The 23,529-nt window shown below is 58.0% G+C and overlaps 1 protein-coding gene across 6 annotated transcripts in view; it reads left to right on the top strand.

The window, feature by feature from the left end:
- Positions 1–7,991: 7,991 nt before the first annotated feature.
- OSBPL2 (oxysterol binding protein like 2) overlaps positions 7,992–23,529 on the top strand; it is a 36,897-nt gene continuing 21,359 nt past the window's right edge. For 2 of the 6 annotated variants that reach the window (XR_006200323.1, XM_042930467.1), the window contains exons 1-2: positions 7,994–8,073; positions 20,937–21,109. Coding sequence is in view for 5 of the 6 variants with exons in the window: in XM_042930467.1 (XP_042786401.1) it covers positions 21,073–21,109 (37 nt within the window). In the remaining variant the exon portion in view is untranslated. The other 4 variants (XM_042930470.1, XM_042930472.1, XM_042930468.1 and 1 more) reach the window with 4 other exon arrangements.

The following is a 23,529-nucleotide window of genomic DNA, read 5'->3' as shown; positions in this document are numbered from 1 at the left end:
AGCCCGGGCCCCGCTTCCCCCCTGAGGTGGCCGGGCTTCAGGGGGGCCCCACGGGGCCTGCACGCGGGGCCCGCACCGCCCGGAGCTGCCTCCTGCAGGAGGAGACGGGGCCCGGCCCTGGCGAGGCGCCTCTGTGTGCTCTGGGAATCCCGGGGCTCAGGGGGGCTCCTTGTGGGGCCTGTGTCTGTCAGGAAGATAGCCAGCGAGCCAACTGCGGTGCTGGGGGCGCCGGACCCAATAACAGCAATGTCCCTTCAGTGCCGGGGCGCCGGACCCAATAAGGGAGATGTCCCCAAGTCCTTGAGGGAGATTGCTTCCAACAGCGGCGTGACCCAGGCTGCAGCAGAAAGAGGCCGGCTCAGCTTTGACTGAGGACAATGAAGTCCCAGTGCCCAGACCCAGACCAGAGACTTGCCTTCTGCAGGGACACACGGGGCACCTGGGTTCTCCCCAGGGCCCTGGGGGAAGGGCTGCTTCTTACCCGGGGAGATGCCCTGCCCTCTCCCCCAGCCCCTGCCCTCTCCCCATGCTCCTGCCCTCTCCCCTATATGCCTGCCCATTCCACAGTCCCTGCCCTCTCCCCCATGCCCCTGCCCTCTCCCCCAGCCCCTGCCCTCTTCCCCAGCCCCTGCCCTCTCCCCCATGCCCCTGCCCTCTCCCCCATGCCCCTGCCCTCTCCCCCAGCCCCTGCCCTCTCCCCCATGCCCCTGCCCTTTCCCCATGCCCCTGCCCTCTCCCCCACGCCCCTGCTCTCTCCACCACGCCCCTGCCTTCTCCCCCACACCCTGCCCTCTCCCCCAGCCCTTGCCCTCTCCCCATGCTCCTGCCCTCTCCCCTATATGCCTGCCCATTCCACAGTCCCTGCCCTCTCCCCCATGCCCCTGCCCTCTCCCCCAGCCCCTGCCCTCTCCCCCATGCCCCTGCCCTCTTCCCATGCCCCTGCCCTCTCCACCACGCCCCTGCTCTCTCCCCCACGCCCCTGCCCTCTCCCCCACACCCTGCCCTCTCCCCGTGCTCCTGTCCTCTCCCCCATACCCCTGCCCATTCCACAGTCCCTGCCCTCTCCCCCAGCCCCTGCCCTCTCCCCATGCCCCTGCCAGATTCAGCCTGGATCTACCTTTCCCTGGCATCACATAGTCCTCTCACATTTCCAGATTTGCTCTGCTGACTCATGCAGAGCCGGAAACACCCATATGACAAGTAATGATCCCTTCCCTGGGCTCTGTTTTCCCATCTGTACAATGGTGCAGTATTGGAGAAGCCAGTGACTAAATGCCCCCGGAAACATTTGGAGCTCCTTGGGGTCTGTCTTGACTGACTCACCAGTGCACCATCCGGAAGGGTGGTCCCAGCCTGCGATGCCCTGATGGGGAGAGGCGCGCTCCAGAGGCCTGGACTCTCCGTGTGGAGAAGTGGGCTTGGAGGCTTCTCATCAGAACCCGCGTTCCCCGCCCCAGGTTCGGCTCTGCTCCCCTCCCCGTGGCACAATGTATGCCCTTGAGACCAGCCCCCCGCCTGCCTGATTACCCCAGAGTGATGCGGTGATGCCCCAGGTCCCATCCCGTGCCCTGCCTGGGGCACGGGATGGGGCCAGCCTCGGGGTGGAGGTCCCTCAGGAGAATCTGGCCACTCCTAGGAGGGAGGGGTGGCCGCTGGGGAGAGCGCTGGCTGCTCGGCTCTGGGGCCACGCCTGTGTCCTGCCTTCACAGGTGCTTTTCCCACGACTCTGTCTCCTCTGGGCTCCACCCAGCCCTGGGGAAGCGGGCTTGGAAAGAACCCCTGTTTGCAAACTGCAGGGGGCTCCAGGCTCCATCGCAACCCTGGCTGCCTGCCAAGACCACCTGCACCCACCTCCTGCCAGCATCCAGGGGCATTTATTGAGCACCTACTGTGTGTAGCTCGGCTAGGAGCCCAGAAAGCAATGTTACTCCTGTAGCCAGTGAGTGGCTGGAGGTGCCCGATGGCTTCGTCTCTGGTGGTGCTCCGGCTGTGGGACTCGCGGGCAGATCGCCTTCCCGGAGCTGGGGCAGGTCTGGCTAAGTCCCCAGCATGAAGCCTCTTCTCAGCGCCTTTGCCTCCTCCCCAGAACAAGCCCGACCTGCTCACCCAGCCTGCCACCCTGCCTGGAGGGGACAGAGCCACCCAGCCTGCTGTGCATGGCCTGGAGAGACAGCACCTGTGGGCCCTGATGCCTGTACCTTATCTAGGGCAGCTGCAGAATTTGTGGGGCCTCGCGCAAGAGAAAAATGCGGGCCCCTCCCCAGCAATGAAGAATTTCAAGGCGGCAACAGCGGGGCAGTGAATTGAGCACGGAGCCTCGCCTGACTGCACAGGTCGCACAGGGCACAGTCCTCCATGAGCCACGAAGGCAGGCCTGGGGCGTGCCTGGCACACGGTGGCCAGCTGTCCCCTCCTCTCCCCTCCCCTGCCTTCACCTCCCGGGATGGCATGGAGGGGGCACGCTGACCCCCAGAAGAACCTCAAATGCCCCAGTGTTTCCTACCCAACACCCCCACCCCACCTGCTGCTGGTGCCCCTTTCTCCTGCTTCTGCCCACCCTGCTGATGGCCCGCACGCAGACGCACCACACCCCTCCTGCCCCACGTGGGCCCCTAGGAGGGGTGGAGAGAGAAGGGGCAGGGCCCAGCCGCCCCTCCCCTTGCCCGCGGTCCCCTCTGGCCTCCTGGAATCAGGGCCTCCCAGTGGCACCACGGAGCCAGCACAGCAGGTGGTCGACAGGTACCACAAGGAACCACCGGCCTGAAGTCAGGGCACGGCCAGGAAGGGGGAACCCACAGGCCCACGCTGAGCGCGTCAGTGTCCGGGGACGCTGAGCATCCCGCCAGGCACAGGCACAGGCCATGGGTCCTCTGTTTCGTTCAGGCTGGCCATGCCCTCCGCTAAAATGCTGCTGTCCCACCAAGAATGGTGTGGGACGCAGTTCTGGCCAGTGAAGAGTGAGCAGAAGTGCCTGGAACTTTCAGGGGCCGATCCTCAAATGGGGCCGACTCACTGTGGGGCAGCACTTCTGCCCTTCTCTGCCTCCTTCTTCCTGGCCAGATATGCATGAGATGCCTGGAGTAGCAGCAGCCATCTTGGGCCATGAGGTGAACCTGAGAATGGAGGCTGACTCTAGAACGGCGACACGATAGGCTGGGGCGTGGTCCTCGATGACCCACGGCTCCCCGCCAGCCCTGGACAGCTCGGGCTGTGTCCCGTGAGATAGGACACTTCTGCCTTGCGGAAGGCTCTGTTGTTCTGAGTTTCTATATATGCAGCTTCAGCTGACCCTGAAGGGAAGGCAGCTGCATTGGTCTGAACGTCCCTGCCCCCAGCAAGGTAGGGGTCCCTCCAGCATCTTGCAGGACACTCCATGGAAGAAAAGCTCCCAGTTCCAGCAAATCCTGGCTCTGCAGGTGGGTCCTCCGTATCCCAGAGGCTCCCACATATACCAGAGTGAGCAGGGCGCTGGGAAGCCCTGCATCGGAGAGGACACTTGTTGGCCTAGTTTATTTATTTAGTTATGATTTCATTTATTTATTTATTTTGAGAGAGAGAGAGAGCGCGTGTGTGCGCACGCGCGCACGAACGAGCGGGGGAGGGGCAGAGAGAGGGAGGGAGAGAGAGAGAGTTCCCAGCAGGCTCCACGCTCTGTGCTCTGCTCTCTGCACTGAACTCCACATGGGTCTTAGGGCTCACGGACCGTGAGATCATGACCTGAGCAGAGATCGAGACGCTTAACTGACTGAGCCACCTGGGTGCCCCCTCGTCGGCTTCATTTACGTGGCTTTCCCAAACCTACTTGGCCACGAAACCCTTTCTTCCAGAAACACCTAATAACAGCCACAAGGGACTGGGGATTGCATGGCACCTGGTTTGGGAAAGTGCCCTCAAAGATGCTCAGCCCACTGCTGGGTACACAGTAAGTGCTCAATAAATGCTAGGGCTGCTACTGAAGCTAGAAGTGGGGCCTAAGTGACCTCTGTGGGCATGGAAGGCGGGGCCCCGCCAACCCCCGCGTGCCTGCCTTGCCCTCTCTCTCGGCCCCCGGGGTCGGCTCACCCCCGCCCGTTCCTTCAGGGGACACACTGACCTCAGGGCCAACTCCCTCCCCCAGGGATGGGGGTGCCGCTGAGTCAGGCGGGGTCGCGCCGGGAGGAGCTGGCTGGCAGAGCCGCAGCGGGGTGGAAAGTGGGTAAGAGGAAGGCACTGCTTTTTCTTTGGCAGAATTTAACGGGTGCAGATTGCTCAGGCCCCAAAGCCATGGGGAAAAAAAAGAAAAAGCCCTTTGCCGCTGCTATTGATAACTTGTCTCTCTTCACGTGGTGGGTTCAAAACTAAAAATACCCTCCTCCGACGACGGGGAAGCCGAGCGCTGTCACGTTGCAGAGGAGACGAGAAGGTTGCATGGGGAAGGATCCGCTTGGGCCACGTGAGGGCCAGGGCCAGGCCGCGGTGGCCAGCGCTCTCCGGCCACCCAGGTGGCATCCTCAGAGGAGACGCCCCAGCATCCCACAGAAGAGAGCGGAAAGTGTCTCTGCAAAGGCCTGTGGGTGGCAGGGAGAGGGCTGAGCCTCGGGCCCCGCCCCGCCCCCTTCCAAGGCAAAGGCGAGGCCAGCAGTGCGGGCATCGGCACTCCTGGACGCCCAGCCCTGTTGGGCTTACGGGGTGGCTCTGGCTGCCGGCCGGCTCTGCGGCGAGCGGACAGCCTGCTCTGCTGCCTGAGCCTCAGTTTCCCCATCTGAAGGAGGCATCATCCGTGTTCTGCGTCCTCACGGAGAGACAGCCGGGAGGGTAGTACGTGTGAATGTGCCTCCTGACGGCACAGCAAGGGCACGCGTTCCCACACATTTGGGGCTTCCGGGCACCGGGCCCACAGGTCGGCCAGCTGCTGAGGGGAGGCCGGGCAGCCACCCACAGGGCTGCTGGGTCACGATATCAACTGAGCCTCGTGCGGGACGTGGGACAGGGAGGTTCTAATTCTGGGGCGGTGAGGGACACACAGACACTCTTGGGGTTGGCTCGGTCGGAGAGCAGTTCCTGCAGGAGCAGGCACCCTGAAAGTTACATACCAGCCCAGCACACGTGGATGGACCCCCGGGATCCCGAGGGGACTCTGGGAGCCAAGCCAGGCCTGAGCGCTCGGGATGGAGGACACTCTGTGACAATCCCCCGCCAGTGGGTAGGTCATCAGTAGTTGATATGGTGACCCATATGGAGTCCCACAGGGCCCCAGCCACCCAGGAACAGCTGGGCATCTGGTTCAGGGGCAGACCCGGTGGAGAGGTCTGGGCAGGTCTCTGTCTTTCTGACAAGTTCCTGGGCCGCTGACTCAGCACAGGCTCAGTCTGCTCATCTGCACAGTGGGAATCACACATAGTATCTACTCGGTTGGCCGTCGCAGGCATGAAACTGGACAAGACATGTCACCCACTGGATGATGTCAGCCACCACCACCATCATCGCATGGCCCCAACCCCTCTGTCTCCTTTTCCGCTCCCATCTTCTGTCCCATTCTTAGAGAATTTTGCCTCTGGAATCGGCCTCTTGACCTACTGAAGATCAGGAAAAATGCTCCTGCGTTGGGTCCCAGGTGCCGTCCTCCCAGCCATCAGCCAAGAGGGGATTCTCACTCAGTCCTGGCCTCGGGGACCAGGAAGGACCAGCACCTGATCCTTGGAACTCAGTTTATTGCATCTGTTAAAAGGGGGTAAACTGATATCCCAGCCGCAGGGCCCAACTGGGGTCAGACCCTACCCCACTCCAAGGCCAGGGCAGAGGTGGTCAAGCTCAGCCCTGGTGTGGCCCGTGGGCAGACAGGAGACTCTGTCCACTCCAGCCTCTCCTCTGGCCCTAGCTCCCCGATACCGCGTTCACCCCAGAGGTCATGGCCACGGGGTGGGCCGGCAGGTTGAATCCCTCGGGGCGTGTCCTTTGCCCTAGGTCAGAATCGCAAAACCCCGTCAGAATGAGGGGTGGTGGTTTGGGGACCCTGCACTGGACTTTGGCCAGGCCCACAAGGGAAGCTTTGGAGCATCTCCATGGCAACAGGCCTTGTCCTTGTCCTGGCTTGGGGGCCTGCACACACCTCCCTCTTCTGCTGGGGTCGGTTTCTTCAGGGGTAACCATGGCAACGCCTTTGTTTCGGAGGCTTGGCCCCACCCCCTCCTGGTTTCTCTCTACAGCAGAGGTTGGGAGAGCTCCTTTTCAGTCCCAGCACGTCGGCGGGCTGCAGTGACAGGGCCCACCAGTGAGCTGGGCCAGTCTCTAGGATGGGGGATGACGGGATCTCTGGGCCCCACCCCTGCCGGAGACCCCATCCACTCAGTCGAGGCCGGCCCCTGCCCTCAAGGCACCCTTAGTCCTGCTGGGGGTGACCTGTCAGTACCTCCTCCTTGCTAGAGATGGGGAATCACATTCTGAGGCGGCAGCGCGGAGACCAGCCTTGGGGGACAGGAGGCCGGGTGGGGCACGGTGGGGGTGGGGTCCGGCTTTGTGGAAGAGGCGGCCCTGAGCGGGACTGTCTCCATGTGCCATGTGGTCACGACTACTCTGTCAGTACTGTTGGGGGTGCAAGACCCAGTATTCCTTTGTACTCAAACTGGCTTCAGCAGAAAAGAAAATACAGTAGCTCCTGTAACCGAAAAGTCTAGGACAGAGCTTGCTTAGGGTGTAGCTGTTCCAGGAGACCCAGGACGTGTGCTCTTGCTTCCCTCCGGGCTGGCCTCATTCCCGGGCGCCACAGCCCTCACGGTGGCGAGACGCCCAGTAAGTAGCTCCAGACAGCGTCTTTCTCTCAGCCGGCCCAGTTCTGGACAGGTCTGTGGGCAGATGGGAGAGTCATTTGGCCTCGGCCTTTCCCTCTCGCCTGAGCTCTCCGACCCCCAGCGGGGGTCTCAGGGCGGACCCTCATTGGCCAGGACAGGGTCACTTGCTCACTCCTGAATCAATCACTTTCTGAGCAACCAGCCTGGTTCCTGTTACTCCACTCACCCAAACCCAAACCCAGACCTGCGATTCAAATGGGATGAGGGTGGGAGAAACCTAGTTTGCAAAGGAACATCTGGGTGCTCATAGGCTCAGAGAGGTTAGTTAACTTGCCCAAGGCCACACAGCTGATAAGGATGCAAGCTCGGGGTCTGACTCCAGAGCTTCTGGGCTCAATCGCGGAGCCACTACAGATCAGTGAGTTTTATTTATTTATTTTTAAACGTTTTATTTATTTTTGAGACAGAGAGAGAGAGAGAGAGAGAGAGAGAGAGAGAGAGAGCATGAATGAGGAGAGGCAGAGAGAGAGGGAGACACAGAATCTGAAGCAGGTTCCAGGCTCTGAGCGGTCAGCCTAGAGCCCCGGGCTCGAACTCACGGACCGCGAGATCGTGACCTGAGCTGAAGTTGGACACTTAACCGACTGAGCCACCCAGGCGCACCCAGATCAGTGAGTTTTAAACAGGGGAATTAACTGCCAGGGATACGGCCGGAGGGTAAATTGGCGCAGGATTCTGGTGAGCGATGAATGGTATGCCAAGGAGGGTGGACAAGGGGGAGCCCGCAACATGTTTGAACTGAGGAAGACAGCTTTGAGAGGAGGACTCCAGCCGCCGCCCGTCCCCTGGGGGTCGGGAACAGCGGAGCGCAGAGCCACCAACCGCCCAGCACCCCCGCCACCTGACTCGCTGTTTGTAAACTCAACCCGTCCAGCCACGCCCCTTCCTCCCTCTCTCCCACCCACCTAGGGTCAATATCTGCATAACCCCGCCTCTACCTGCTGTGACTGGCTGTCCGTGGCGTCACTCCTCCGCGCGGGCGGGACTCCCGAGGGGCAACGGGGGTTGCCGCTCCCGCAAATGATTAGCATAGTCCCGCCTCCCGGCGCGGCCCTCGGGCCGGGCGCGGATTGGGCGGACGGCCGCTGACGCTCCGGCGCCGGGCGCGGCGAGTGGAGAGCGCCCGCTGTCAGTCTGCCTGGCGGCCGGCCGCACTTCCGCCTCGGTGTCAGCGGGTCGCGGGCCTGTGGGGCGGGGGCGGGGTGGGCGGCGAGGCTCGGCCGGCGCCGGAGCGACCGCGGTCCAGGTGAGCGGCCCGGACCCCGGCCCCGCGTCGGGCGGGCGTCGGGCGGGCGGGAGGCCCGGCGGGGCGGGGTGGTGGTGGGGAGCGGGAGCCCCGTGCTCACCGACCCGCCGGCCAGGCCTGGACCCGGCCCGACCCCGGCCCGACCCCCGCCGCCCGCCCGCCCGTCAGCCCTGCGGCCCCGGGGAAACTTGGGAGGAAAGTTGGCGGCGGCGGGCGGGGGGCGGCGGCGGAGGCCCCGCGTCGCCGGGCAACCGCGGCGCCGGAAGTCGGGTGGGCTGGGAGGCCTGGGCTCGCCTGCCCGCCCCGCCGGGCGGCGGGAGGGACGGGGGCGCGGGCTGCGGCCCGGGGTCGCACACGCGGGCCGCGCGGAGGGGCAGCGTCCCCGCCGGGGACCCGGCCGCCCCGGGCGACCACCTGTGGGAGGGCTGGTGCGCCCGCGCCTGGCTCGCCGTCCGTGTGTCAGCCTTCGCTGCCCGTCGTGCCGTGGGGCGCCCTGGACCGGACTCTGATGTCGCACAGGTCGGACGTGTTTCCTCTTTCCCCGCTCCCGCGCAAGCCGTCGGACTTACCGAGCGCAGCCTCGCAGAACGGGGCCTGGGGCGGTCTCCAGTCGGTACCCCCACGTGTGCGGGAGGAGAAACCAGGTGCTGGCCCGTGTTCCCGGTGCTCCTGAGTGTGAGGGTCACGTCCCGGGTCTGTATCCTGAGTGTCAGTCCGGGACCAGCTGCCCACCTGGGCCCGCAGCTGCGGCAGCATTAGCCCCTTTTCTGGGACTGCCTGCTTGGGCACATCTGGAGACCTGGCCTCGCTCGCTTCGTTCATTTCTGGAATTCAGGCAGCAAGCTGCCTGACCCCTCCAACCCACTGGGGATGTGGGAGGGACACAGCCCTGGGGGCTGGTGCAAGGACGGTGTCCCCGAGGGCGTCCCTGCAAGTAGAAGGCTCTTGCTGACCGTCTGCTGGGTGGTGTTTTCCCATCTCCCCCAGCCTCAGCTCCTTCCTCTGTGCCATATGTCATTTACCTGCAGGGCTGAGGAGCAGACGACCCCATCACCCCCAAGTCCCCGGCACATAGTAGGTGCTCCGGATTATTAGTTCCCTTTCCTCTTGTTGAGAACAGGAACCTTACCGGCTCCACTTCCTCCTTGTCCAGCGCGGGGCCTGGCATGGTGTTGTCACTGAAAACATGACCATGCATGGACTGACTCTCCTGGGTAGATTTGCTTTTCCTGTCTGCGTCACATGCCCTTAATGTTAATAACAGCTCCTACCTCGGGTGGTGATACTGTGTAACAGTTGTCTTCCCAGGACTGCAGCGAGCCTATTATATTCACTTTATTCCTGTGTTTGACATCCTTAATGTGTTCATGAGTGAGCCGAGGAGCGGAGAGGTGGGGAACTTACTCTGAGTCACACAGTAGTGGATGATAGAGCAGGGATTTGAACCCAAGTAGGCTGGCTTCAGAGTTTACACTCTTGAAGTGCCTCTCCCTATGGCCTTTTGAAAAAAAAATTTTTTTTAATGTTTATTTTTGACAGAGAGACAGAGCATGAGCGGGGGAGGGGCAGACAGAGAGGCACACACAGAATCTGAAACAGGCTCCAGGCTCTGAGCTGTCAGCACAGAGCCTGACTCGGGCTCGAACTCATCAACCATGAGATCATGACCTGAGCCGAAGTCGGACGCTCAAACGACTGAGCCACCCAGGCGCCCCTCCCTATGGCCTTTTAAAACCAAAATTATTGTTTACAATAGCCCCTTAACGTTTTCTTCTGGAACATTCTACATGTGCTGTATCACATGTAGTAACACATCGTAATGTGTCAGAATTGTATTTCTTACAGCATATGCACCTGAGAGATTTTCATTTTTTTGTGAGCATGGTGTTTATAGAACCATTTTATTCCTACTGAAATAAAGGAATTCTCCACCTGGCTATCCCAGCTTTTCCTGAAATATCCCACCTGCTGTCCAGTTGCTTCGTTGGCAGCAAGGTGGTTGATGTTCACTGTGCGGAAGGCTGAATTGTAGGAGCGGGGCGGTGATGGAGGTCCATGCAGGTCTGACGTTGTGGCTCGCAATTCAGTTCCGAGCAGACTCGCTGCATTACTGCGAAGCACGCCCAGGGCATTCCTTGTCTCAGAGGCGTTTCGGGGCATCAGACTCCCGTTTTGTCTAGCGTTTTGACCAACGGGGTTGTTGTAATGTTTAAAAAGTGCCACTTGACTTTCACGCTAGTGCCCTCAGCCATGCCTCCAGGAAATGCGAGCAAATGAGGCTTGGACGTGCACTTAAAGCTGGCTGGACTTTTAACATTTTGTTACATTCAGCTGATTACAAAAGGACATTTGGTTTTTTAGTGGGGAAGTTTTCCAACCTTTTAGGCACTCAGTACTGTCTTCAAACGGGGCTAGTTGTCTCTTTAGTATTTCTTTGAAAAGCCACGGCCTCGTCTTTTCCTGGGAGTTTGGCTGCGGCGGATATGAGGCACGTAGGGCTTACATGGAGTGAGAGCCGGGAGGACGGTGCTCCAGGTGGCTGAGGTGGTCCAGAGTTGAAGAATCATTCCGCAGGCAGGCGGTGGGGGCCCTCAGGCTCCAGCCGCAGCCCCTTGACTTCGATGGGGGCAGAGTTACTTCTCTCTTCTCGCGTCCGGGGTCTGTGGCTGCAGCACAGGCTCCTGGGAGGACTGTCTGTGAAAATGTAACGGAGAGTGTCCAGTATCATGACGGGTGCCGGGTGCCCCTCGGCTGCCCCTTCCGTCCCGGCCAGAGAGCGTTGAAGTTGGCCGTGACACACACAGGCGCAGATGCGGCTTCGAAGCGAAGCCAGGACATCTTTGGTGGGCAGCTCTGCCTTCTGCTGAGATGAGTCACGGGGATGCCTTCAAGTTCCGACCGTTCGCGTGGGGTTGTCCGGTGCTTACGGACACACCGTACCTCAGCCGAGGGCCCTGGGCGCGGGGACAGCCAGCGCGTGGTCCGGGCCACCGCCGTGTCCTCCCGGTGGAGGCTGACTCCTGACTTAGTGCTCGGCACGCTGTCACGTGTGCACCTTCCCCCTGAGCTTGGCGCACTTTACAGTTGAGTCGTAGCGGAGTGAGACCGAAAGGAAGTTAGTATGTGAACTTGACTGATCAATAAAAAGCATTAGTATCTTGGGTCGCACTTGGATACTTTAAATGCGCTTTCCGCGCGCGGTGATTAACTTGTGTCCCTGCCGTCATTTCTTTTTCTCAAAGTGCTTGGTGTGACAGCCGCGCCACACCCGGGTTGGGTCGAGCCCGGACTGGGAGACGCGGTGTGGAGTGCGGCCCGTATCCGCCGCTCTCCTTGGGGACTGTGTGATCAATGGCCACTCGGACAGGCCTGTGAACTTGATGGCATTTCTTCCTCTCCCTCCCAAACTCAGAAAAGAACTTGGGGCCGTTGGGCAGAACCCCAAACCAGGTCTTTCACCTGGACCTTCAGGTTATGCAAATGTCGTGATCTTTGTGTTGAGCCAGAGTAGAAGTAAGCCTTTACAGAGGGCTGTCTTGGGGTGCCCGGCTGGACTGAGCCAGCCGGTAGGGCGTGCGACTCTTCATCTTGGGTTGTAAGTTTGAGCCCCACATTGGGGGTGGAGAAGACTTACAAGTAAAAAAATAACAAGGATTGTCTTGAAGAAGCAGACGTCTGAGATCCGGGCGGCACTGCCTGCAGACGCTGTTTGGAGACCCAGACTTTGGGATCAATCCTGGCTGAGCGGCCCCTGGCTCCACAGCCTTGGGGCCTGATGGGGGTGGGGGGTGGGCATGTGCGTGGCGCTCTTCTGGGCCTCATCCCACCGTGCCTGGGAGTCTGTTCAAGAAACCCTGGGTGCCTGGGTGCTAGGGTCTGGGGCTGTCCCCAAGGTTGAGGCCTGTCAGCGGTGGAAACCATCTGGGCCGCTCCTGGGTGGCCAGGCCTGTCTGATGGTGAGCGGTGGACGGGCACTGGCCTTAAAAGGTGCCCGGAGAAAATCTTGGTCCAGGCTGGTGCAGAGGTTCTTGGGAGAGAGCATGACATACACAAGAATGGTCTGTAGGGAAGCTGTACTGAATCCAGATTCTGGAAAAAACTGTGGCAGCCACGGGGCAGGGAAGGCTGTGAGTTTTATTGGACAAACAAAAGGCTGATCGCGAGAAAAGATCAGCTGAAGTCTGACACGTTGAGCCACTGTGTTGGCCAGAAAGTGACTTCCGCCATTGCCTTAAAACCAGGGTGACCGTATGATTTGATGTCCACACTGGAACCCTTTGGTGTGTAGAGAAGCACCAGGAAAAAGGACAGTGGTGACAGATGCCACACTGTCACACACTGGACAGGGGAGAGAAGGGCCGGAGCCATGCTGTATAATCCTGTATAAGTTAGGACCAAGGACCTGTCTTCCAGAGTCCTTGACCGGGGTGGGGGAGCAGGGCAGGTCCCCAGGACAGAGCAGGGTGGGAGGGGTCCCCGTGCGGGGAGCCAGCCTCTCAGTGGTGCTGTAGGTGCTTGTCTGCGCTAGCTGTCCTTTGGGTTGAATGCCGATGCCTGTCAGGGCGGAAGGCTCTTCGGTTAGCGACGGAGGGATTTTAACCCTGGCTTCTCATCAGAAAGACCTGGGGAATTTTCTGAGAAGTGCAGGTTCCAGGCCCAGCCCCAGATCTACTGGATCTGGGCTTCCGGGATGTGTGTGTGACCCGCTCCCATTGTTCTCAGGTGCCTGGTGTGCTCACTGGCACGTGGGGCCCACACGTGGGGTCATAGCCCAGTTTTGGATCCAGAGCCCTTTGGAGAACTTAGTGGAGAACCTAGTTACCTTCCTGAAGAAAAACAACGAATACAGAGTTTTAGGATTTTTCCCCTTTTTGTTTCTCTCTCGTATTTGGGACGTTGGTTACAAGTTCATCCCTGACACCGCCCGTCCCCACCATCAGTGTTCAGGAAGTGTAGCTGGGAGTAACCAGCAGGTCTGATATTCGCGCAGTGAGAAGGGTACCTGGAGATGAGCGGGAAGGACGTGGGACAGGGAAGGGCAGCAGGCAGACGGAAGGGCAGGTATGGCAGACGGGCCTCTGTGCCATGACGGAGTTGGCATCTGAAGCATCCTGCCGGACGGAGGCTGGCAGCAGGCTCCGTGGGAGTGGGGTGCCCTGAGGGTGGCCGGGGCACCCCCTTTCGCTGCTCCCGCACCGCACCCCGCATCCCAGCTGCCCCGGTCGCTGCTTGCTGGTCCGCGGCATTTGGTTCTGCTCATCAAAGGCTACCAGGCAGCGCGGGGGGCTGGCCCTGCGGACTCTCAGGGCTCTGCACGGCACCCTCTGGCGTGGTGGCTGCTCGGCGGTCTTCTGTGAACACAGACCACAGGCCGTGGACAGAGTTCCCGAGTGTTCTCACGCATTCTCTCGAGCTGCGTTGGAACCGCTTTTTTCTGTTTCGCAGTGACGAGGTTGATTAAAACAAACGTGTGTACGTGAAAAAGCTTGCGTTCATCTCGCGCATGTTTGGAAACACTTGGTGCTGGGTTCTAAGCTCTTGTTCCTTGAAGTGTGTGATGTATTCCTGGCACTCGTTGAATGAGAAGGAGTTTGGTTCAATGGAGGCGGGGAGCTGGAGGGGACACAGGGATCTGGAGGGGGCACAGGGAGCTGGAGGGGGCACAGGGAGCTGGAGGGGGCACAGGGAGCTGGAGGGGGCACAGGGAGCTGGAGGGGGCACAGGGAGCTGGAGGGGGCACAGGGAGCTAGAAGGAGGTGGGCCTGGGTGGTGGAGTGCTTCACTCCCACTTGCCGAGCCAGCCGGCCGGCCCAGTCCCACCAGGAAGTGTGGCTCCCCCGCTCTCCTCCTGCGGGCCAGGCAGCTTCACCCTCTGCCTGCCTTTCAAGGCCACCCTGTTGGCCCAGAGAGTGGTAAACAGTAGCGACTGACAGAGCATGAGAGGTTCGAGTCCCTTCCTCAAGCCCAGAAGCCCTCCGTTTCTTGAGTGGACTCCTAACCCCACCCACCAGCCTTTGCACAGTGGCTGGTAAACCGGCTTGGCCGGTCTGGAAGCGAGGTGGTGCCTTCTGAGGGTGGCGCGGCGTCAGCACCAGTGTGTTGGAAAGAGCCCACAGCTGCCCGTCGGGGGAGAAGCTGTAAATTCTGCAGTGTCAGGAGGCCGGTTTTTGCGATGCAGATGACGCAGACCCGGGCAGGGACACACACAGGGACACACGGCTCACCCGCCGTGGCCTGGAAACGGCACTCGATGGAGCGTCGCGTACAACCGGATGGCATCACATCCCGCACGGGTGGAAGGACGCAGAGCCCAGCGGTCAGTCCCTGCTCCCGCCCCTGGTCCCGGAGGCCCGAGTGCGCGGCGCTCTCCGGGAGGGAGGCAGACAGTCCGTGCGGCTCACCTTGTGAGACAGGCTGTGTGCGCCCGAGCAGGTCGCTGACCGCCCCGGCTGTGCGGCTGTGGGAACGGGTGGGCCGGAGGGTCCCTCAGCGGGTGGCCCGAGGCGTGATTCCGTGACTGCGAGTTGAGCAGGTGCAGGCGGTTTTGGAAAGGAGAGCGAACGGCGGGCTTGGCCTGATATCCTTACTGGGTCGCACCCGGCGGCTGGGTCTTGGGAAGGTCCTGCCGCTCCGACCGGCCCCGGTGCTTCGGCGCCTCCCCGCTCTGCCGAACGCCTCCTTGTGTGTGGCGGGATCCCGGGAGCTGGCCAGGGCTGCCGGGTGGGCAGCGGGAAAGGCCCCCGCCCTGTGGTCTCAGCCCCATTCCGGGGGCTCAGAGTCCCCGGCAGCCAGCGGCCCCGCGCCCGACGGAGCCCGCGAGTGCGTTTCTGGCAGGCTGGAGCCTGTGCGGGTGGGGTGTGTGCCTGCATGAATTTTTGAGGCTTTACGAAGGAGGGAAGCGGGGCTGTGGCATAGTGGGCATCCGTAGGGCAAGGGTCTGCAGGCATCCGGTGACAGGTGGGCCTCGTGCACAAAGTGGGCTTCGAGGCACGAAAAGTAAGGGCGGCCCCAAGCACGGTGTCCCCCCGCAGGGGCGAGGTCTCCAGAGGCACAGGACGGGGTGGCTCGGGGCCCCTCACTCGAGACTGTGGAGCTGCCCGGTGGAGAGAGCCCGCGAGCCGGGGGCCGCCCCTCCGCCAGGGCCAGCGTCCCCCTTGCCACGCGTCAGCGTCACCGAGAAGCCTTGGCTTCCCTGTTCCTGATTTCTCGCTCCCATCTCTGCCATCGTGTTCTTCACTTCCCGCCCACGGCTCATTGTCCAGCGTGTGCTGAGCCGTGCGGCTTCCACGCTCCGAAGTGGCGGTGTTTCCTGCTCCGGGGCTCCTGGGGAACCGCCGAGCACTCTGGTAACTTTCAGTGTTACTGTAACGTCTCTCCAGGGGTCTCACGCCCGTGGGGACCCGGGGGGGGGTGGGGGGGGCTTTGGTTTGTCGCCTCCCTAGCCTGAGTTCTCTGCACTGTGGACGGGGCATCTGTTTCTAGATCGTTTGGCCTTGACCTTAAGAGCTGGGGCCATGAGAGCCTTGCCACGAACTGTGCTCTAGAAGGTACAGCTTCTGACTTGTGCTGGATGGAAACCCAGCCGTAGGCAGTCGGCGCCTTGAGCGCGGGCCCAGTTCCCGAGGCTGCTCTCCGTGCAGGGCCTCCCGAGTCGCCCTGGCGATCGCCCTGGGCCCGCTTCTTCTGGGACCGCCCTGCGTTCCGTCCTGGGGTCCGCGTCCGCCTCCCTCCCCGTGCCAGCGCCCGACCTTGCTCTGCAGGTCCCCGATTTCACACGGCCACACGGTTTCCTGGTGAGAATGAGCCACCACTTTGAGCCGTCAGAAGGAGAAACATTCCCCGAGGTTGGAGTGTGAGATGAGGTTTTGGGGTCCCTCCTTAGCAACAATCCCATCACTGGTGATAATGGCAGCTTTTCCCTTTCAGTGTAAAGCTGAGTAAGCTTAGCAGCCAGTGCGTTTGAGCTCTGTCCGTAATCGTTTATTTTTTGTTTGCAGTGCTTATGTACTTTTTCCAATTTTTACAGTTGTGGTAGAATAACATAAAATTTACCATCCTAACCATTAAAAAAAATAATCTCTGTACCCACGGTGGGGCTGGAACTCACAACCCCAAGATTAAAAGTCACGCGTCCCACTGACTGAGCCAGCCAGGCGCCCCCATCTTAACCGTTTTTAAGTGTGCGTTTCAGTGGTAGTAAATCATTCATAACCGTGTGGAACCCTGATTGTCACCCCTCGCTGGCACCGTTGTCATCTTGTAAAATTGAAACTCTGTCCCCATTAAACACTAATCCCCATTCCCCTGCCCCCGGCTCCTGGCGGCCATCATCTGTGTCTATGAATGTAACCACTCCTTAAGTCCTCATGTAAGTGGAATCAGACAGTATTTGTCTTTTTGTGCCTGGCTCACTTCACTGAGCACAGTGTCCTCAGGGTCCCTCCACGTGGTGGCGGGTATCAGCCTTTCCCTCCTTTCCGAGGCCGGGATGGTCCACTGCACGTATAAACCACGTTTGGTCTCTCTGTTCACCCGCCAGCGGGTACCGGCTCGCTTCCACGTTTTAGCTGTTGTGCATAATTCTGCTGTCAGCCTGGGTGTGCAAACATCTCTCCAGGACCTTGCGTTCCATCCTTTTGGGCAAAAGCCTGTAGGTGGGATTGCTGGGTCATGTGATAATTCTGTGTTTAATTTTTGAGAAACTGCTATCCTTGCCTTGTTCCTGATCTTAGAGGAAAAGCTTTCAGTCTTTTGCCTTTGACTGTATTTGCCGTTGGTTTTCATATTTGGCTCTGCCTAGGGGGTGGTACTGTCCTTCTATTGCTAGCTTTTAGAGTTTTTATCACGAAAATGTGTTGAATTTTCTCAGATGATTTTTATGCATCGACCGAGAAGGTCATGTGTGTTTTCCCCATGATTCTGTTGATGTGACCTGTTGTATCAATCAGTTTTCATATGTTGAACCATCCTTGCGCTCCAGGAAGAAATTCCATCTGGTCGTTGTGTATGGTCCGTTTAATGTGTTGCTGAACGTGTTTTAATGTGTTTATTTTGCCGTTATTTTGTTGAGGACTTTTGCCTCTGTGTTCTTAAGGGACATTGCAGTGTAGTTTTCTCCTTGCAGTGTCTTTGGCCTTGGTTCAGGGTCATGCTGACCTCATAGAATGAGTTAGGAAATGCTCCCTCCTCTTCAGTTTTTGGAAAAGTTTGAGAAGAATTTGTCTTAGTTCTTCCTTGGATGTTTGGTACAATACACCAGGGAAGCCATCAGGCCCAGGGATTTTCTTGGCTGTGAGATTTTTTTAAGTGAAATTTTTTTGTTTATTTTGAGAGAGACAGAGAGAGAATGTGAGCAGGGAGAGGGGCAGAGAGAGAGAGAATCCCGAGCAGCCTCCATGCTGTCCGTGAGGAGCCTGATGCGGGCCTTGATCTCACGAACCGTGAGATCGTCACCTGGGCCAAAATCAAGAGTTGGACGCACGACTGACTGACTGAGCCACCCAGGCGCCCCTGCTGTGAGAGTTGATCCTTGGTTCAGTCTCCTTACTAGTCAGAGATTTTCTGTTTCTTTGTGAGTTCGTCTTGGTGAGTCTTGTGTTTCTGGGAATTTGTCCGTTTCAATCTAGGGTATCCAGGTGGTTGGTGGATCATTGCTCATAGTTCGCAGGCTCTTACGAGTCCTTTGTATTTATGTCGAGTCGGTAAGAATGTCCAATCTTAGTTGCGTATTCTCTCTCTTTTTCTTAGTCTACCCAGCTGAAGGTGATCATTTTGTTGATGTTGTCAGGGAACCAACTTTTAGTTTCATTGATTTTCTCTGTTTTTCTGTCCTTATTTCCTTCTTTCTGCTAACCCTGGTATTTGTTCTTTTTCCTCAGCTTGTAAAGTCGGGTTGTTGATGTGAGTTAGGTTGAGTTTTGATGCTGGTGTTGGTAGCTGTAGGTTTCCCTCACCTCAGCATTTGCTTTCACTGAGTCTCCTACTTGTGGGTATATTGTGTCTTCATCTTCGTTTGTTTCTAAGTATTTTCTCATTTCCCTTGAGATTTCTTCTTTGACCCGTTGCTTGCTTAAGAGCCTGCCGTTGGATTTCCACAGTTTGTGAGTATTCCAGTTTTCCTTCTGTTATTGATTTCTAACTCGTTGCCTTATGGGCAGAGGAGGTGATTTGCGCGAGAGTTTTTGGTAAAATCTGTTGAGATGTAATCTGTGGCCTGACATCCGGTCGCTGCTGGAGACCGCGTGTCCTGTTGCTGCTGTTGGGGCGTGTTCCAGGTGTGTGCCGTATTTTTGCTTGGTTTACTGTGTCAGGCAGGTCCTCTGTTTCCTTCCTTCCCTTCCATCTGGTTGGTGCCTGCCAGCACGTTTTTAAAGTGTTAGATAGGATTTATGTTAGTTTGAACAATCTAAAAATCCAGAATTGGTAATTTAACTGCAAAAGTAGATTCAGCACTTTCATTTACTCGTGTCCCTGTCTTTCCTCGTGAAGATCACCTCTGGGTGGCCTTGCCTGGTGTTTATAGAGAAAGAGAGATAACTCACAGTTCTCCTCTTGAGTCGACCCTGGAGAGTAACCTCCAGGGTCCCTTAGCCACTCACTCAGTCCTAGACGAGTAGATCTGTTTTTCTGAGAGAATCGTACAGATGGATGTGTAAGGCTTAGGCACAGGTACTTGTACAAGTGGTGGAGGAACATTTTGCGTTTTGAGCCGGGGTCCTGGACGCACGGACGGCAGTCAGAGGGCACCCCTCAGAGAGAGCTGGATGAGACTCCTCTCAATGAGGGGAGGCGTTTTGTGGCAAGCCGGGAGGACTGGCGGTGTCTCCTGGGCTGGTGTCCCCCCGGAGAGGCCGGGAGTGAGTATCCACTGCAGCCTGTGGTGGGGGATCGCCGCACGGACGGGTCAGGACTCCCGGCCCCTTCGCCTCTCACACACCCTCATCCCATCCCATGGACCCACTGGAAACTGCTCTGAAGCAGTGCCCACCCTGGTTACCTGCCCCCCCCCCCCGCCAGCGGTGCACAGAGGCTGCGCCCAAGAGGAGACAGGAGGACTCCTGGTGCTCCTGTCGTTGACTGGTTTTTCAGAGCAAGTCGGCTGTGCTCGCTGCGGCAGCACGGGCATGACATCAGAGCGACACCGAGGAGATGGGCGTGGCCGCTGCTCCAGGACGACCGGGTGTGCCGGCATCATCTGGGACGGCCGCCCCATCTCCTTCCGGCATCTTCGCGAGCGAGGACCCAGCTGTACCCGATGTGTCTCAGTGTCTTGCAGCATCCTGGTGCTCAGACGGTTCTCCTGTTGCAGAGGGAGCCTCTGCAGGCCCATCCTGCATCTTGTGCCGGGACCCCCAGCTTCTTGCTGCCCTGGAGGGTTGGTTCCCAGTCCTGGATTCAGCCATTTCTCCTCCAGGGACCCTGGGTCCTTTGGGTGGCTTCTAGCGGGGCAGAGCAAGTTGCTACGTGTTGTAGAGGGGACACATTGTGTCCCCGAGGAACTGGAAGTAAGTAATAACTTCTCTAATGTGCACAGGCAACGAATCCCGGACTTGTGAGCGAGGCTTTGTATGGGTGTTTCCAGAAGCCGCCTGGTGCCTGGTTCCGCCGGTGGGAAGGGAAAAGGCGTCTCTGAGAGAGCCTTTCAAGGCAGGAAGAATGGAGGAACTTAATGCCAGTTTGTTTTCTAGTGTGGGAGCTCATGTAGCACCGGACGGGGCCAGAGATGAGTCGCTCTGGGGACGTCACCCAGTGCTGTGTCTCCACTCCAAGGACAGAGGGCATGTCCCTCCCTCGGGACCGGCTGCTCCTTCACCACCCTCAGAACTCGCAGGAGGGCTCTGGGGGCCCAGATCTGTGTTACTAACATAGTGAGATGGACTCAGCTTGTTTTTGTAAAAAGTCAAACCTTCTGGGACAAGGCTAATCTTTTGCTCAGTCTCTTCCATTTATAAAATCCTGTTCTTCCGGGCGCCTGGGGGGCTCAGTCAGTTGAGCGTCTGACTTTGGCTCAGGTCACGATCTCGCGGTTCGTGAGTTCCAGCCTCGTGTCGGGCTCTGTGCTGACAGTTCGGAGCCTGGAGCCTGCTCCGGATTCTGTGTCTCCCTCTCTCTCTGCCCCTCCCCCTCCTCTCAAAAATAAATAAACATTAAAAAAATTGTTTAAGTTGGCATGAAACAAATACTTGAAAATTATTCTGCACATTTGCCTACAACCACCTGTTGTAGCTTCCGTGTGGGTATGTGGTGACCTTCAGTGGGACGTCTGGGGGCAGGTTTGAGCCCCAGACATGTGAGTGAACACCCACCGAAACTGACCCGCCTTTCCACCTGTACAGTAACTCTCTCCGACTCTATCATTTCATTGTTTTCTTTTTAAAAATTTGTAATTATCTTTAAAAAATGGAAGTACTGTATAAGGGCGCCTGGGTGGCTCAGTTGGTTAAGTGTGTGACTCTTGATCTCGGCTCAGGTCACGATCTCACAGTTCGTGAGTTCGAGCCCCATGTCGGGCTCTGGGCTGACAGCTCGGAGCCTGGAGCCTGCTTCGGATCCTGCGTCTCCCTCTCTCTCTGCCCCTCCCCTGCCCGCTCTTACTCTGTCTCTCTCTCAAAAATAAATAAACATTAAAAAAACACTAATAACTTCAAATAATGATTACTTCTTGATCTATTATTCATTGATGGATATTTATATTATGGATGTTTTCATACTTTTTGAAATCCTGCATTTGTTAGATCACTCATTTTCTTTGCTTACGTTGTAATTGAGATTGATTTCAAGAATGGTGAATGGGTATTTTCTAAATGTTTCTGAACCATAAAACTTCTGAAAGCTAAGTGTACTGAAATGTTTTCTCCCCTTAGATTTCCAGTGCCTGTTGGGTTTTTACCAGAAGGAAAGTTCACGGCGCACGATTACTTACGCTGTCGATGTAGGTCCAGTACAATGGTTCAGTAGAAGAGCCAAGACTGGGTGGCGAGGGAGCCGGGCTACGGCAGGATGAACGGCGAGGAGGAATTCTTTGATGCTGTCACAGGTGAGCGGGGCAGGAAGTGACTCAGAGGCCGCGGTGTGGGCGCAGGAGCTTGGGTCCGGGTCCTGGACTTGGCCTTGGGAGGCGAGGCCATGCAGGAGAGAGACGCGACGTGTCCCCCGGCGTTGACTCGCATGTACCCTATCCCAGCTGTGGGGGAGAAGCTCAGCTTTGGGCCACAGGTGATAACAAGAAGGGGCAACTGAGTTTTAGTCTTTAAAAGAGTTGCCCTGGAGCGTAAATACTGTTATTTGGATCCTAAGCGAGACGGGCAGTTCTCTTATGTTATTTAGACGTCACGATCAAAGCCTCGCTGTCCTCTGTTCTAACCGGATCTTGTTTAGTGCTGCGTAAAGTGTTCCAAGGCTCGTGAGTGTGTGTGCTTCCGCGACGCCTCTTACCGTTTCAGAGTTCAGCTACGTTTCGCTTTTCCCGTGACCATTTTAAGGACTGCTGCGCAGCCTGTAGTCCGAAAGACGATAGTGTATGCCTGACGGAAAACAGTGTGTTGAGGGCATGGGGATCTGTGCGGGTGCGGGGGGCGGGAGGGGCAAGGGAGGGGAGGCTGGGCTGGGTCAGCCTGCACTGGCTCAGCTTGGCTGCTCGCCATCCCCGTGAAGGAGCCCTGAGCACCTGCAGGAAAGTGACAAGTAGCCGTATGGGCCCGAAGACTCTTCAAGTTCAAGACGGCCCTCCATTCTCTGTGGTCAACAATTGGAACGTCCTTTGTCATCTGTTGAGGACTCTTACTGGTGGAAAGGGACCTCGAGAAACTATTCTAGTCCAATTCCCTCCTCCTTAGGTGGAGGAGTATAAAAATAGCAACTTTGAAATATTTCTCCAGACCAGGTTTTTAGTGATGGTCTTTCAGGTGTGGCCAAAGTGGCTACTTCCGTAGTGACTGCTGTGACTGTCCCCTCTGGACACGCTTTGCTGTGTGAATGTCTGTCTCCTGGAGCCCGGTCAGTGTGCCCGGGGCGCTCGTCACTCACCGGCCAGACCGGCCCCTCCTCCCAGACCAGGTTGATGGACCGACAGCCCGACTGTTGACTTATTCTTGTTTGAGGTGCAGGCAGCAGGAGGGGCTGAGCTCAGTTACTTGAGTCGTCTTTCCTGGTCTCGTAGCTGCGGTCTTCCTTGCGACTGTGCGCTTGTCTGCCTAACCTGCACGGTCCTCAGTGACCGCGTGCGTCGTTCGAGACGTGCTCTGTGGGCCTCCCGGCCCTTGCGGGGCGACCAGGCCTCTAACCAAGAGAGCCGGCCTTGGCGTGCCCTTCCCTTAGGACTCTTGTGGGCAGCTTCCTTCTGCTTGGGACCAGTGGACCTGGACCCCTGAGCGTCTCCAGACTCTGCCTGGAGACTTTTCCTTGGATGGGACCTGAGCTTTGTGTAGCCCGCCGTTTAGAGAAGCGCCCCCCCTCCCCCTGCCCCCGCCTCCCCGCACGGCTGCACTTCTCTGCACGTCTCTGAGACCCGGGACGCAGCTGTCCACGGAAATGATGGCTCACCTCAGCTCTTTGGTCTAAACCAAATAGTGGGAGACAAGCAGCAGGGCCCCAGGGAGGCACCGTGGAGGACGCAGAATCCCGATCACTTCGCCATGGGACTCACCTTCCTGTGTAATCTAAGGGGAAGTGTCTACGCCCAGCAGTTATTAGAGGAATGGCTTCGTGGGCAGTTACTTCCTCCGAGAACCGGCACTATTAACAGGAAAGTTTTCAAAGTACATGAAAAACTTGTACAGATTAAGGGCTACGGAAACAGACCTGTTAACAGCGTGTACCTCTGAGTGATCAGATTACAGGTGATTTCAAGTTTCTCCTTTGTTTATCTGTATTTTTTTCTGTAATAAACACGTGTTGTACGTTAAAATGTTTAAACCGTTTATGTTGCGCCGGCTTAATGTGAGAAAAGACTTCAGCAGGGTTCTCAGTGATGTGTCGCCCTGTTTTCCCGGGCGCAGGTTCGGGCAGTGATTTAGGTGAACGTTTTCCTTCACAGCTGCCGCCTGCAGCCTCTTAGCGTTGACGGGGGGTCCGTGGGGACAGGGACACACAGAGGAGGGCGGGCAGGCCCTGCAGCACGGGGGTCTCCTTAGGAAGCCAAGTTTGGACTGGGGATTAAGTAGATGTTGCTTTTGTCTCAGTGAGATCAGAGGTGACGGGCTGTTTCAGAAAATGTTGATCGTTAAAGAGGCTTGTTTTTAACGTATCCTCTCAAAGCCACCATGTGATAAGTGTGGACACTCCATCTTGGGAACCTGTCAATATGGAAAAGTACGAGACAGGACTTTTTTGTGTATCCTCAAGAAAGTGTCACAGCAGGTTTCTTTATTTTTCGGGCCTGACGGCGTGCTCAACCCGCCTGGCCTTATGCCCTGGGCCTCCCCTGGTCTGTGAAGTGAGGGGCCAGCGCAAGCGCCG

Source organism: Panthera leo, chromosome A3 (genome assembly GCF_018350215.1).
Source record: "Panthera leo isolate Ple1 chromosome A3, P.leo_Ple1_pat1.1, whole genome shotgun sequence".
NCBI lineage: Eukaryota > Metazoa > Chordata > Mammalia > Carnivora > Felidae > Panthera > Panthera leo.
The sequence above is the reverse complement of the archived record's forward strand: the minus strand, read 5'-3'. Positions and strand labels throughout refer to the sequence as shown.